Genomic DNA, 15945 nt, shown 5'->3' with positions numbered 1-15945 from the left:
AACGCTATTTAAGATGGTTTTTCAATCTGTTTTCAGCTGTTTTTGGGACGTGTCAAATTTTGACATTTTTGCCTTACTATAGCCTTGCATTTTTTGGGTCATTTTTTCGACATGCTATATATTATGTGTTTTTGGCCGTTTTTGCAACTTTCTTTGCTATGGCGTGTCTCAGAACGCTATTTAAGATTTTCAACTGTTTTCAGCTGTTTTTTGGGATGTCAAATTTTGACATTTTTGCCTTACTATAGCCTTGCATTTTGGGTCATTTTTTTCAACATGCTATATTATGGTGTTTTTGGCCATTTTTGCAACTTTCTATGCTATGGCGTATCTCGGAACGCTATTTTAAGATGGTTTTCATCTGTTTTCAGCTGTTTTTGGGACGTGTCAAATTTTGACATTTTTGCCTTACTATAGCCTTGCATTTTGGGTCATTTTTTTAGACATGCTATATTATGGTGTTTTTGGCCATTTTTGCAACTTTCTTTGCTATGGCATGTCATGGCAGCTATTTTAGGAGGTGGTTTTCAATTGTTTTCAGCTGTTTTTGGGACGTGTCAAATTTTGACATTTTTGCCTTACTATAGCCTTGCATTTTGGGTCATTTTTTCAACATGCTATATTATGGTTTTTTGGCCATTTTTTGCAACTGTCTATGCTATGGCGTGTCTGGAACGCTATTTAAGATGTTTTCATCTGTTTTCAGCTGTTTTTGGGACGTGTCAATTTTGACATTTTTGCCATACTATAGCCTTGCATTTTGGGTCATTTTTTCGACATGCTATATTATGGTGTTTTTGGCCGTTTTTGCAACTTTCTTTGCTATGGCGTGTCTCTGGAACGCTATTTAAGATGTTTTCAACTGTTTTTCAGCTGTTTTTGGGATGTGCCAAATTTTGACATTTTTGCCTTACTATAGCCTTGCATTTTGGGTCATTTTTTTCAACATGCTATATTATGGTGTTTTTGGCCATTTTTGCAACTTTCTTTGCTATGGCGTGTCATGGCAGCTATTTTAGGTGGGTTTTCAATTGTTTTCAGCTGTTTTTGGGACGTGTCAAATTTTGACATTTTTGCCTTACTATAGCCTTGCATTTTGGGTCATTTTTTTGACGTGCTACTATATTATGGTGTTTTTTGGCCATTTTTGCAACTGTCTTGCTATGGCGTGTCTCGGAACGCTATTTAAGATGTTTTTTCAACTGTTTTCAGCTGTTTTTGGGACGTGTCAAATTTTGACATTTTTGCCTTACTATAGCCTTGCATTTTGGGTCATTTTTTTTTTCAACATGCTATATTATGGTGTTTTTTGGCCGTTTTTTTGAAACTTTCTTTGCTATGGCGTGTCTCAGAACGCTATTTTAAGTGTTTTCAACTGTTTTTCAGCTGTTTTTGGGATGTCCAATTTTGACATTTTTGCCTTTACTATATATAGCCTTGCATTTTGGGTCATTTTTTCGACATGCTATATTATTGTGTTTTTGGCCATTTTTGCAACTGTCTATGCTATGGCGTATCTCGGAACGCTATTTAAGATGGTTTTCAACTGTTTTCAATGTTTTTGGGATGTGTCAAGTTTTGACATTTTTGCCTTACTATAGCCTTGCATTTTGGGTCATTTTTTCACCATGCTATATTATGGTGTTTTTGGCCATCGTTGCAACTGTCTATGCTATAGCGTGTCTCGGAACACTATTTAAGATGGTTTTCAACTGTTTTCAGCTGTTTTTGGGATGTGTCAAGTTTTGACATTTTTGCCTTACTATAGCCTTGCATTTTGGGTCATTTTTTCAACATGCTATATTATGGTGTTTTTGGCCATTTTTGCAACTGTCTCTCCTATGGCGTGTCTCAGAACGCTATTTAAGATGGTTTTCAACTGTTTTCAGCTGTTTTTGGGACGTGTCAAATTTTGACATTTTTGCCTTACTATAGCCTTGCATTTTGGGCCATTTTTTTGACATGCTACATAATTTTTTTTTCCATTTTTTGTGCTATGGCCCATCTTGGAACTGTATTCAAGGTGGTTTTGTATTGCTGTCAGCTGTTTTTGGGACGTGTAATTTCTTTTTGACATTTTATATAGCCTTGCTTTTTTGGTCATTTTTTCAACTTGCTATTTTATGGGGTTTTGCGTTGGTTTTGGATGTTTTTTTAACACTGTATGCTATAACATGGTTGTTAATGCTATATTAATATTGATATATATTGATATATATTAATATTGATATTCACAACATTGCCATTTACATCAAAAACAATAACTTACAGTTATAATGTTATACTCTACACAGATAAAAAAAAAATAACGTTCTGCAAACATTGGCACGAAGCACTCTGCACTCATTTTTAAAATTATACTTTTTTCATTATTAATAGAACTATTGTTCTTGTTGTGGCTGGTCATTAACGCATATTTGAGTTTGGTCTCTTTATGGGATTTTTCTGTTTTTAATAGAATATTGCTAGCCTTATCCTTTAAAAAAATAGAGGAATTACCAAAGCTGCTGAGGATGTTGTTGAAATTATTGAGATAATAGTAGCCTTCCTCCAACACTGTTTTGTTTCCATGGGTGATGTTGATTAGTCTGTAGGAGTCTGCCACTGTGCTGGTGCTGAGAAAAAACAAATCGGTTGTTTAATAAACAAAAAAAAATGCAGAAGACCAGAGTTCAAGAGGAACCAGACTGCTTTACCAGGTAATATTATTTCTGTCAACTGGTTAACTGACTAATCATTTCAGTTGCACTTGTATATTTTCATATGGTTTGTAAGCAAAGATCTTGATATGTAAAGAAAATGGTAGAAAAATTATCAAATTGTAGGAGAGTAATAAGTACAAAATATTACTCTGAAGTGTATTGTTGTAGTGGCATGAGATTAAAATACTCATGTAAAGTAAAAGTACCTCAAATTTGTACTTAAGTGCAGTAATTAAGTAAATACACTTAGTTATATTCCACCACTGGCCAATATGTACAAAACTGCTTAATAAATTGAATAAGTTTGACTCACTTGCAGCAGTTGGGGTAAACCACATCTGCAAAGAACTCCATCCCAACGATTGCAAATGAGTAATAGAAGATGATTAAGGTCAATCCCAGACTTGCCATCCTGGGGAAGAGCTCAAACATGGTGTCCAACACGTTCCGATACCTCTGCTTTATCTTAAACAACCTGTGGAAGATAACAGAGCAACATTTTAACATAAATCACGATATGAAATATTTGTAGATATACATTATACTCTTAACAGTAAGAAATAGAAGCATACCGTAGCAACTGCAGTGGTCTGAGAACTACAATAAAATAAAATGGTTCCATATCAAAGGCAAGGGCAATCAGGCCCAGGAAGGCAAATACTGTCACAGAGAAGTCAAACCTGGACAGATGAGGACAGGGAGCATTAACACCAAAAACACAGAGCCAGTGTTTGGTACATGCTGAAATAAATTTTAGATGTATTTTCAAATATAAAATATATATTACAATTACTGAAGTTTCAGTTTAGAGTACTGAATCCAAATGTACAGACTCGATAAAGGATGTACCAAATGAATTTATTTTTTTTTTGTATTTGAACCCTCTATTAAGGTTTTCAAATGAAGCTTTTTAAAGTGGCCGTCGTAACATTTTTATGTATTTAGGTGAAACAAAATCCAAAATTTAAATAGTTTCTTATTGGACTAAATGAGTTGGCATTTTATATTAAATCAACTTGCTTTCAAGGTCTAGTGTGGGGAATTTAGTGGCATCTAGTGGCTACGGTAGCAGATTACAGCCGACTAAAACTTCTCCCATGTGCCTAGCATGTAGAACTAAGAAAACCAACAAAAAAACATTAATAGCAAGAGCCAGTGTTTGGTTTGTCTGATTTGGACTGCTGTAGAAATAGGGGGGTGCCATATGGCAGACTCCTAGGACTAGGACCCACTCCATATATGAATATAAACGGCTCATTCTAAGGTAATGAAAACAATTCTTATTTTCTGGTCATTATATGCAAAAGAAAACACACTTACTATATTCCATTTCTGCCAATATATGTCCCCTTAAATCTTACATGCAGAACCTTTAATGTACAGTATAATGTAATTTAGACAGGTGTGTGCTCTGTTTTTGTTTCAGGGAGCAGAAGAGCAAAATGTTTTTCGACCAAAGTGAAAATGTTGTTTTTGAAACTAAACTAAACTCCAACAAACATTGACTGAAGATATTTTGTGAGAAAAAAACATGTTGTGAATTTTGACAATCATTACATCTATCTTTTTTCAACAAATTTTGACTTATGGATTTTACAAAGCTCTGGAGTTACTGGAAATGTTTTGGACCAAACAAGCTTGAAACGATCCCACACAGAAGCTGGTCGAATTTAATGCTACAAACTAGGGATGAATGACATTGGCTTGTTTGCCGATATCAATACATCCATTTATTTCTCCCATCTAATTTTAGTGACCATCTAGGCCCCTCTGTAGTCTAATAATCATATTATGCATACTCTTATCATGATAACCCACCAGCAGATGGTGACATAAAATACAACTCTTTTCAGTGTATGATTTGTACATGTTCACTACAAAAATAAATAAATGAACAGAAAATGAAATGAAATCAGCCTATTGGTCGATTCTGATATTTCATTTAAAAGCCAATATCGACCAATACCAATGACATGGTAATATTATCGTGTATCCCTACCACACACAGTATAATACTAACAATATTGGTGTAGCCTAATCTTAATCTGCTGCAAAGCCCTTAGCCCATATGGGGCGCACACCCTACCAGATGAGCTGGAGGCTGCCCCAGCAATACTGGGTTTAAAGAAAAATGAATAGACATGCAAACAAAAGCTACACATTATTCGTACAATCATTCGTACATTGACTTAGAAATTTGAATGTCGATGTCATAAATTAAGCTTTGAACTATTCGATACAACCCTGTCTACAAGTCTGAAGTTTTGGAGTCAGTACTCTTTCAATACATCAGTGACCCAGTATCCATGTTATTACTCACAGATTCCACCCAGAGCTGAAATAAGCCATTGGCCCCAAACCAGTTATTTTCAATAACACCTCTACACCATAGACTAAAAGTGAAAGGACAGAGGGAGAGTTAATATACGTATGAGTGCATATAAACAACTTAAATTCTTGACACCCTCTATTACCAATTTCATAGCATATGATGGTTTTCTACTCACTGGTCAGGAAAACAATGTAACTCCAGGGGACAAATCTGGACCAGGAAAATCCACCTGCATGAGAACAGGAAGTTAAGAAATCTGTCATGCAAAACACTTCCCTCAGTCACACACGTTTATGTCATCAGGAAAGATCTTACTATTCAGTGTATACGTCTCCACGAGGATCCACACACCGTTGATGGCCACAACCGCATCTGCAGCCACAAAAAAAGGTTAAAAAAGTTTACGATGCGAGACTTTGCCTTGGTATCTCAGGGAGAATGTAAATGGTTTCACTTACACATGGCATACTGGAAGGCCTTTGACTTCACAAGCAGGTTGATGCCTATTAAACAAGAGAAAAAAACGTGCTGAGAACAAAGACTTCAGAGACAGGTTTGTTTAGGCCAAAGCTCCTCCAAAGGTAAGTTAGATTTAAGACTTTTTAATGCCACAATTTTACAAAAAACAAAATTATGAACTGGCATTAATTACTTACAGCTTGGGCCCATTTTATTGTAACATTAATTTTTTTCTATCTCATGGCGGAGGCAAGGTTAGAACAGAACTGGTGTTCTCTGAGGCGATTCAGGGTCATTTTGTTTTTCTCACTGTGTGATTTCACTGCCTTGATTCCCACCATGCCAAGTTTGAAAAATTTTTGCATACACATATACATGTTGAAAGTACACCCAGCCTCTTATGCAGTGCTGTGTACTGGTTTCAGCCATGCTGCAAAATCTTGGTTACAAAGACAGTTTTCAATGAATCTGCACCTCTTCATGTCTTCCAGGACACAGGGAGAGCTAGCTTTCAGACAGCTGTGAAACAGATATGAGTGTTTTTGGTTCTGCTATCCTGATCTGTGTCACATTAATGCAAGAGGTATCGAGTTTTTTTTTTTTTAATAGATGTTATCAATCAGTGTTATCAGCTTTTTAATTAATTAACTGAATGCCAGGGGAGGCCTGTTAGTCTGAACAAGAAAAGAAGGGAAAAAGAGAACTTGCCCTTGAAAATGAGGAAGGTTGTTTGTGGTAAGTCATCAAACCAATATTCTCCACTTCGTCTTGCCTAAACACACACATATGCAGTATTTTTACATTAAAAGGAACCAAATTAGAGTGAAATATAACTGTACAGTACAAATGCAAGACTGCTTACCTTCCATTTAAGACCAGTCACTTCATAGAATTTATAGAAGTCCTGTAGACTGAAGCACAGCAAACAGAAAATGTAACAATGCGATACAGTGCAGAAGGATTTTAAATGAAAAGGTGTGTGTCGGGCAGTAACCTGAGCATCGGAGCCCCTGAGGTGTTAAGAGCTTTATAAGTAAGGAAGCGGTCCCTTGCAGACATCCGAGGTCTGTAAAATCGCATCAGACCATCAAACTGTTTCAGCGACACGCCCATCGGCCTCTGGAGAGGAAACAACATCAGCACAGACACAAAGTAGATGCTGTGAGTGCTTCATATAAGATGAATAATTTGTACCAAAAATTAGACATAACCCTGAGGTCATACCTGCCGGCTAACTAACAGCTGAAAGGCGTGATCAATAGCAGAGCGTTTGTGAAGTAAAAGTGATTTAAACTTCATCTTCTCAACGTCATTAAACGTGTCAAACACCACAGCGAGGAGCTTGAGGGAACAGAGAAGTGAAGCTGATGAGCAATCATGTTTATTTCAATAGCAATGAAATGTTCAAAGTGGTGGAGACAAGGCTATTTGTACCAGGTTCATGATGAAGTAGAGCTCTATGGAGAGGTAAACAATGAAGAAAACACAGGACCAGCGGTTCTTGGAGTACGATGGCATCATCACATCAGGGAAACTATAAGAAAGAAGGAAGCAGGAGATACACAAGTCATGCGATAAAAACCAAAAATTGTAGAATCGGCCTAAGCATGTGGTGAAGGGAAAAAAAACTACATTTGTGAGGGGCTCTAAAAGTGGGAAGTACTGCTGCTTGCATGCCGTGTGTGTACACATGAAACGGAAAACAGAACAGTACATGCACTGCTGTACTTACTTTGCTGTGGTCAGCAGCACAAACAGACTGACGAGGCTGTTCTCCAGAGTGCTGAAGTACTGCGGTGAGAGAGGACAGGAATCAGGAAATGTGACCACTACAGACACAAAAAAATCCCCCAAAACTTACATAACTCACACAAACTAATGACCGGCACAGAAGAGTCAACATACCGGATCAGCAGTGTTTGGAGAGAAGAGGCAGAAACCTGGGACAAGATAACAAGATAGTCAAGCACTGAGAGTACCAAAAAAACCCTGCTCCTTTCAAAGACAGATGATTGAACCTGAACTATTTTTTAATTTTCATTAAAGAGGGCAGAGGAAGAAGTAGCCTTTAAAACATATTTTATCCACCTAAAAAATGTATATTTGTTTATGTGTGCATGTGTGTGGGCATGGGCAGCACAGTGGCGTCGTGGTTAGCACTGTTGCCTCACAGCAAGAGGTTTCCTGGTTCAATACCAGGTTGGAACAAGGTTGGGCAGGTCAGGTTGATTGGTGACTCTAAATTGCCTGTAGGTGTGACTGTGAGCATGAAAGGTTGCCTCTTGTCTTACAGCTTTACCCTTAATGTCCGACAGCAATTTCCAACGGAAAAGTGAAGCCGCCGCATTGCCGTCTTCAAAATCAGACTGCTGGTCTATCACTGCCTCTATCAGTCACTTTGTTTGTGTTATTGTGGCACTGTCATTTAAAGTGATTTCATTAGATTCACCAAAGACACACAATAACACAAAATAACTAAGTGATTGTGGCAGCTGCAGAGAAGCGTCTCATGTGTTCAGGGATGTTAAATCGCTGTTTTCTCAGTGAAGTATGGTGGCTTTGACGAGAGCATAAATGAGTCACTGAAGCCGTTAACAGCTTCCCTGTTGGAATGGGCTTTCTGACAGCAAGGTAAAGCAGTGAAATACTCTCAATGTAGTGTACACGTAATCTGGTTTAGATTTTTTTGTGGGATTTATTCTAGGTGGCTGAAACAATCTTGTTGGGGCACTGGTGGCTGAGTGGATAAAGCAGGCGCCCCAAAATCAGTGTCCTTGACACAGCAGCCTTGGGTTTGACTCCCGCTCAAGGCCCTTTGCAGCATGTCATCACCACTCTCTTGCCCCCTTTCACACTATTGATCTGTCCTATCTAATAAAGGCTAAAATGACAAAAAAAATAAATCTGTTTTGTTGTAGCCCACAGCAGTACATTGCTTAGCTTCAGCACTTCTCCAAACTCAGAGCATGCCGACAGATATCTACTGTAGGTGATACACCGACTATGGATTAGTACCTCATAAAAACCCCAATTCAAAAAATGTGAACTTTCCCTTTTATTATAGATTAAAAATAATAAGCATTCTTACCCAAGATAGCAAATATAACCATGAAGAAGAGCAGCAGCAGGAGGATGTCAATAAAAGGTGGGAGGGACTGGAAGATCTGACGTAAGTTTCTGATTGGAGGAAAGAAATCTTGTCAGGGATGACTGCGTTTAACAGTTAAATCACTGGCTTTATGTTCCAAAGAGTGGGATAAAATACTACAAAAGGGGACAATAACTTTGAAGAGACCAAAAAAATCCAGATGCTTGCCACTCTTAGACACTGTCAAAGACATCTTGATGGCTCAAACGGAGCACAAATCTTAATGCCTGCCAGATTTTGTCTGGCTTTGCAAGCTTACCAAGAAGCATAACTGTTTTTTGTTCATATGAGAAGAATTATGTTTTGGAGACTGAAAGGGCTCTGAATAATCTTTCTTTTATACTCTCTGGTGTCTTTCATTATACAAAGAGGATAGGGTTAAGACTGTCGTGAAATCTTTTAAAATTGAGGAGGCTGACATATCTATTTGGCTATGGATTTGTGTGAATCTGTATGTTTGTTTAGGTCATTATGTACCTGCGCACAGCACCACAGTATCGACAGTCCACCAAGAATATTGGTCTGAGAGCTCTGGTCACTCTCACATGAGACGTCTGTCTGATCAGAACCACTATGGCTTCTACGAACTGTAGCAGCAACACGCATGTCTGAACAAGAAGAAGAGACACCATTAGCAATGTGCAGGAACAGAAGCTGGATCCCAGCCTATAACATCGGGCCTGTGGACAGCAGGGTGACAGCCTTCCCTCAGTGGACCAAAACCTACAAGAGTGAGCAACCAGCATGCTGAAGTGACTGTTATGCCATAAGAAAGTATCCATCATGGATCAGTTACCTTCACCATGGTCCTCTTGTGTCGTATGAAGATGTCGAAGCCTAACCAGCGGAGTTTCATGCAAAGCTCAAATGCCACCATAACCAAAGCCAGCAGCTCCAGAGTGGCATGAACCTGCAGAGGCATCAAATACGCAGGTGCTTTTACAGGAACCTGTATGTGTAAGCTTACATAAGCTTGTATTTGTGCATAGGTTTACTCACATAAACGTCCAGGCGCAGTGAGGGCACAGCGGGAGCTTCACACAGCGACAGCATCATCAGCAGCAGGCCTGTCAGCAGCTCCATCATGTAGAACAGGTGGTTGTGTGCAAACAGGTACGCTGCCAGCGCCTTTGGGTTTCGAGGGTGCGTGAAGAACTTATCATTGTTCTCTCCCTCCTGTACATGAAATTAAAAGCACATATACAAACCACACACTGTAAGCCTTCTTTTATTGAGAGCCTTAGCACTAACTGGTGCGAGAACCCTTGTAATGAAAGAAATTATTATTATTTATGCCAATTAACTGCATTTTTGATAGCTTGAAAACTCACAAAATTGTGCAAACACATCAGAACTGGTGAAAAAAATGTTTTTATGCTTGTGCATGACCATTTGGCTTGATTGCACCCACCGTAAAATTTCTATAAGGTAGCAACCATGGTACGTTTCTCCTAGATAAATGAAAATTGGGAGGCGCATGTACTGTAATACCCCAAGACTTGAAAAACAACTAATGGAGTCATATCCCAAACCTAAGACCAAGTAAGCAATTTTTTTTGCAGTTTTAGTGTATTTTGGTACATTTCACGGCTGTACTATAGCACACTCCCCCTAAAGAATGAATAACATCACCTTCAAATTTGGTCAGTACTATCTTTGTAACTCAATGATGGAAAGTTGTTTAAGTTTTTGTGGAACGCTGTTGTCATGGTGTGGTGGTCATTTTGCATGCACTAACATGAAACAGGAAATTCCTGTCGCTTCAATGCATATTGTCTAATCTGGCCCAAATGTTTAACACTTAATAAGAGTCTTGGCCTGAGGACATTTACATGCCAACATTGAGTCAAAGTAATCTGGCCACCTACTGGCGGCAGGAAGTAGGTTTTGTGTGACAAACATAATTCAGTTTACAAAAAATGTACATTGTGTAGCCTACACTTGATATACAGCAACAAAATGTGTGTTTGGTGGGCAGTCTTCTAGCTTTGCATGGTGGACACAGTACAAAGATTGCAATACCTCAATTCCAGTGCCACACACTTTAAGAAGGAAATAACATCTACACTCCTCATTCCTGCAATCTGACAATCACGGAAATGCATGACCATGTCAACAATCGCCCTGCTAGTACCTTTGACCTGCCGGAAGGCGCAAGGGCCTGTTTATCGCTGTTTGCAGCTTTACTGGATTTACTGGATTTCAGCTAATGCAATGACTGTCGCACCACTATGGAGCAGTAACTGTGGTCTGAGAAACATAATGCATTAGCATAAATTAAAAATGACATACTGACGCAGTGACAAATTTTCTTGTACTGAATGTAAAAAATAATAATTAGAAGTTACCATATAGTGTTACCGCAAAAAGTAACCAAATGCGAGTTATCCTTTCACAATGCTCATGTGTGCTCAAGTGTGGTAAATGTTTTCTATCAACAAAATTGTAGCTTCTCTTAAAAGTACCCTGTGGAATTTCTGACTACTACTGGTGCTATAGAGCAATCATTTCACAAGCAAGTCCCTGTTTTCTTTTCATCGTGTACACACACATTGAGGGACATACACAAGTATATGACGGCAGCAAAAATATTTCTACTGCCAGATCCACGCAACGCCACTGATCACCAGTTGGTAAAAGTAATGTGCAAAGACATGCACCAAAAAAAGGCAGCAAAGAAGTGCTTGCAAGTATTAATATAAACAAAACCTAATTTATAGTATTTCGAAAAACTCAGAAATTCATGCAAGACATTATCAGGTCTTAAGGATACACATGATGCATACTGGTAAGAAAATGTGAATGTTGAAAGATAACCTTAAACTGTTAGATAACCCTAACCCCAACACCTTTACCATCATTACACATGAATTGTACAAATAAACGTTCTTGTATTAATTGTGAGCAGATCAGTTATCAACCAAGAAATTCCATATTTGTGCGTCCCTACTTTCATCCATCCATCCATTTTCTACTGCTTATCCGGGGTCAGGTCGCGGGGACAGCAGCCTTAGCATGGAAGCCCAGACTTCCCTCTCCCCGGCCACTTCGTCCAACTCTTCCCGGGGGATCCCGAGGCGTTCCCAGGCCAGCTGGGAGACATACTCCCTACTTTCATTTTTATTTTAAAGTACCTCATATCTTATCTGATTTATTACTTCCAGCAGCTGTTCATGGCGTAAACATCGACTCAATGACAGAGCACAAAGTTTAACCCTCTCTACAGTGTGGAGGGTGTAATAAAAAACCAATATATGACCTTGTGGACTCAGCTGCCCTGTACACTCAGTTAATAACAAATACCATAATCCACTGCTTTTGTGTACCTGCAGGTAGATGGCCGCCTCCTGGTAGTTCATCTCCCAGCTTTGACGTAAGGACACATTTTGGGCTCTGTGGTTTTGTGGCCCAGGTGTGGAGATCACAGCATTGCTCACTATGTCATAATTGCCTCCTCCTCCATCTGTAAGAATACATGGTATTGTCAGTGTACTGATACAGTGCCTATGTGGAAAAGAACAACTAACTGCATGACTAGTTGTGTTTTAATATGTCTATATACAGGTCACAGTCACACACATAGCGGTTATGGGCCTACCAGTGCAGTCTAGTTCTATCTGGAGGGCATAGGAGGAGATCACTACTGGACCCCCATTGTGGATCTGTTCATCATGGGAACCAGCCGCCTGTCTGCATATGCACTCCATTAATCAGTCTGGATTGTTTTGTGTCCCAGCTGTGTGAATGAGTCAAGATCCCTGAAGTCCACAGCACAATTGTGTGTGTAAGTGTGTCATTCACGGTGCTCTGGTCTTGGTCCAGCATCCACACACATCTGGAGATACAGATGGCCAAACATTCCACTCGGGCCTGATGCAAACTCCAGAAACAGAGTCCGGATGCAAGTCCTTACAGATCCAGAAACATTCAGGCTGAACTGGGGGATCAAAGTGACACTGGAGACAGAGCACCATTCAAAACTCCTGACAATGCTTATGAGGCTCAGTACTTCTTTGACAATCGGATGTGTCTTTTGGCAAGAAGTGTCTCTTACAGTTGCCCTGATGAGAGATTCTTAAACACTTGCACGCATTAGCCTCCTGGCTTTGCCGCAGAGTTTGTTCTTTGAACCTTGTCCGTACAAAAGTTGCGTGTTTGCACTGATGTCACATTGTCTACAGTGACGCCTTCCTACCACAGACATGAGACAGACAGTTAAACCACAGGAGGAATTAATCCTGCGTGACACGACAAAGAGCAACTAACTTCAAAAGACAGGGAAGCCATCTAGATATCTAATAACAATGAAAAAGCAATAAGCCACTGAAGGACAAAACACAAACACAGATAGTGCAGTTTTAAGAAACAATTAGTCTTCCAATTAACTCAAAAGTACAACTGAAAAAGATGAAATCCAGGTTATCTCTAAGTATTTTCTAACAGCTTCAAATTACAGATCAACACAGGATCCCTCATACATATAAATCAGCATCTTTCTTGAATAGGCAATCTCTCTGTGTATCTCTCAGCAGCTGCATGGTTCAGTCTATCTGGATGCTCTTCCCACGTTCTATACATCACATGTTTCTGCTTCAGGCATGACTCCTTGGAATAAAACAACGTGGAGACCATATGAGTCTCTGAGATGCAGTCACAGACTGTTTCCATCCACCGTGACAGCAGCAGATTGATCTGAAGTGCGAAGATCAAATTCCAGTCCAGCGGCAGCCTGGCTGTTATCCTGACAGAAGCACACCCCGTGTCTGCCGTGTGTCACTCCAACCCTTCATTTGTTTGAGAACAATAACATGTTCGGAGCTCTCCGTCAAAAACACGGCGGGGTCAGGCTCACAGAAACACAAACAGGATCATGACCGTTTCTCCCAGGAAAAATAAAATCTAGTTTTGTGGTGATCTAAAGGTTCCTGACCACCAGCAGTAAAGCCGAACACCACACTCTTATCCAAGCATGTGATTTGTCGCTGAGGTGATACAAAGCAGCTGTCTTTCTCAGTGTCAAGGTTCAAACTCCCTCTCTTTCCAGAAAGCTCCAACAGCAATCAGCAAGAACAGTGTGATACTTCCCCCATGTCCACCACTCCCAAGTATCCTGAGGAAAAAAACTCCTCTCCTCTTCCTGTTCACCTCCAGAGCCAGACAAAATGATCCAGTACGCTTACACACAGAGAAACACTTACACACCGGCTGCAGACATTCAAACACACAACACACACACATGCAGCCCATGAGCACTAGGGAGGGGCGGAGGGGGTGCACCCGGTCTGCTGAGGCAGCAGTTTCTCAGACGGGTCATTTTGTAGCTTATATGAGAGGAATACAAAGGCAGCAGGATTACTATGTTGAGTGGATGCATGGATACCCATACGTACTGCGCGCCTAGCACACACACACACACACACACACACACACATACACACACACGTGATGTCAGAGCGTGGTAGACAATCTCTGCTCTCCATTAAAGCAGTGTGGCCTGGACGTGCAGCTTGTATGTGTCTGACTGTCAACAACATGAAATAGCTTCAGATTTTGCAGATGCATATCTGGTGAGTAGATGAGCATTCTTCTTATGTGTTTATTTGGCAAGGACAAATGCATGACAAATTCCTTCATAAGAAAGTAGATGCTATGCATACAGGTTTCTAGCCAAGGCTAATTTGCAACCCCTATCCCTGTTAGGCTTTCAAAATTTGAACTTAATCTCATAAACTATAAAGCTATATTATCATATACAAAATACTATTCTGTTACTACTATAAATATTTATTTAAATAAAAACAAAAACAATAAATTGTAAAGTCAAAAATAGATGATCAACTCTCAGACAAGAATCATTTTAAAAAACATATACCTTTATGTGAGCTACAGCATGGCTTAATGAGAATTTTTGTTGGTCTCTGTGCACTTGATCCTTCATTCATACAAAAACAACCAACCAGCCTACATTTGGTTGCCAGTTTATCTGGTAAAACCTCACATAAACTAACTTTATTTAAACTTATTAAAGAGGTGTTGATTCGTTTTGATGTCGTTCTTGAGGCTGTAGTTTGCGTTAATCTTATATATGTTATATTTTATGTTATATACAGTACATATGAAATACAAAAACAAACAACAAAATTACCTTAAAAAATATGTTTTTATTTTATATATTTCACTATATTTTTTATGTTATGTAATTTTCAATATAAAATTATGACAGGACTGTTTACATGCAGGTATGTGTATATGGATATGTGTATGAGTGTGTATACTTGTATGTATGTAAGTGCGTGTGCACACGCGAGTTAATAATTAATTAATTGAGGAGTCACTGAGAAGGGGTAGGAAACAGTAAGTTTATACTTCTTACTCCTCCTTTTTTTGAACATTCATCCATTTCAGTTACTCTTATTTTGTTTTATTTTGATCTTTTTGTGTTTTATTTGTTTGACATGTCGGAAATAAATACCAATCAGTCAGTCAAAAGGTGGAATTTGCTGCAAGGTTGTTAATATTAGACTGCATTACTTTGACCTAACCGAGAAGATATGATCACAATGATTTTTGCTTTAACTGTACATCCAATGATTCACGGGCCTCCCCTTACATACATACAGTTTACATAACTCCCCTGTGGCTGAGGACGAGGACATGACAACTTACTTTCGTCTCCTCTCTCAGTCTCCTCGTTGAGCAGCCCGCTGTTTGCTTCGTCCCAGGTTAAGATGAGAGGCACATCGTCGTCAGACTCCATACTTGCAGATAAACAAGCTGCAACCAGCCTCGATTAACTAACGTTTAATTAGAAATAATCGTAGCTACCAACTTGCTAAATAAGTACGCGTTTAGTTCCGAAAACAGCAAGACAATTGCACATCTTTGGTGCTCACAGCTAGTCCTGGGCACACAAACCGATACTTTTTAGGCTGCTGGGATGAGAGCTAACAACCAGTTTAAGTGTCTCTTTAAATGCAAAATAGGAACGGGTGGCTTTCGAGTTGCGCACAAGGCCTGTCGGTTGCAGATTTGGTCTTTGTCCTGTCACAGACGGCATCTGTCACCGAAATCAACTGGTTCGCTGTCACTCGGCATAACAAGCTGAGACTGATCGTCTGTGTCCATCACCGCATCGTCACCGCACACACGGCTTTCTGCTGGAGAACAGACGCTGTGCCGGTTCTGATATCATTCAACCGATAACTAAGTTCACCACTTCTGTATCTGGATCAAATCTTCCCGCAAGACACTGAACCGGACACTTATTAGCGCCACTACAAAAGCTCTACAGAGTGCAGATGGAT

General features: G+C 39.5%; 1 protein-coding gene across 2 annotated transcripts in view; it reads right to left on the bottom strand.

Moving 5' to 3' along the window:
* The window catches only part of tpcn1 (two pore segment channel 1), a 24705-nt gene extending 8760 nt beyond the window's left edge, over nt 1-15945 (bottom strand). Inside the window, exons 1-20 of one of the 2 annotated variants that reach the window (XM_042487678.1) lie at nt 15308-15945; nt 11968-12104; nt 9641-9817; nt 9438-9551; nt 9119-9249; nt 8582-8670; nt 7399-7433; nt 7226-7284; nt 6928-7027; nt 6718-6834; nt 6488-6612; nt 6356-6404; nt 6202-6265; nt 5493-5537; nt 5350-5406; nt 5210-5263; nt 5023-5095; nt 3275-3382; nt 3016-3177; nt 2500-2615 (exon numbers count right to left, since the gene is read on the bottom strand). In XM_042487678.1, coding sequence (XP_042343612.1) covers nt 2500-2615; nt 3016-3177; nt 3275-3382; nt 5023-5095; nt 5210-5263; nt 5350-5406; nt 5493-5537; nt 6202-6265; nt 6356-6404; nt 6488-6612; nt 6718-6834; nt 6928-7027; nt 7226-7284; nt 7399-7433; nt 8582-8670; nt 9119-9249; nt 9438-9551; nt 9641-9817; nt 11968-12104; nt 15308-15398 — 1903 coding nt within the window. In that variant the 5' untranslated portion in view covers nt 15399-15945. Of the gene's footprint in view, nt 1-2499; nt 2616-3015; nt 3178-3274; nt 3383-5022; nt 5096-5209; nt 5264-5349; nt 5407-5492; nt 5538-6201; nt 6266-6355; nt 6405-6487; nt 6613-6717; nt 6835-6927; nt 7028-7225; nt 7285-7398; nt 7434-8581; nt 8671-9118; nt 9250-9437; nt 9552-9640; nt 9818-11967; nt 12105-12239; nt 13627-15307 lie in introns of those variants that run through there. The other variant, XM_042487677.1, reaches the window with a different exon arrangement.

Source organism: Plectropomus leopardus, chromosome 6 (genome assembly GCF_008729295.1).
Source record: "Plectropomus leopardus isolate mb chromosome 6, YSFRI_Pleo_2.0, whole genome shotgun sequence".
In the NCBI taxonomy this organism is placed as follows: domain Eukaryota; kingdom Metazoa; phylum Chordata; class Actinopteri; order Perciformes; family Serranidae; genus Plectropomus; species Plectropomus leopardus.
Note: the sequence above shows the minus strand (reverse complement) of the source record. Positions and strands in the feature narration are given on the sequence as shown.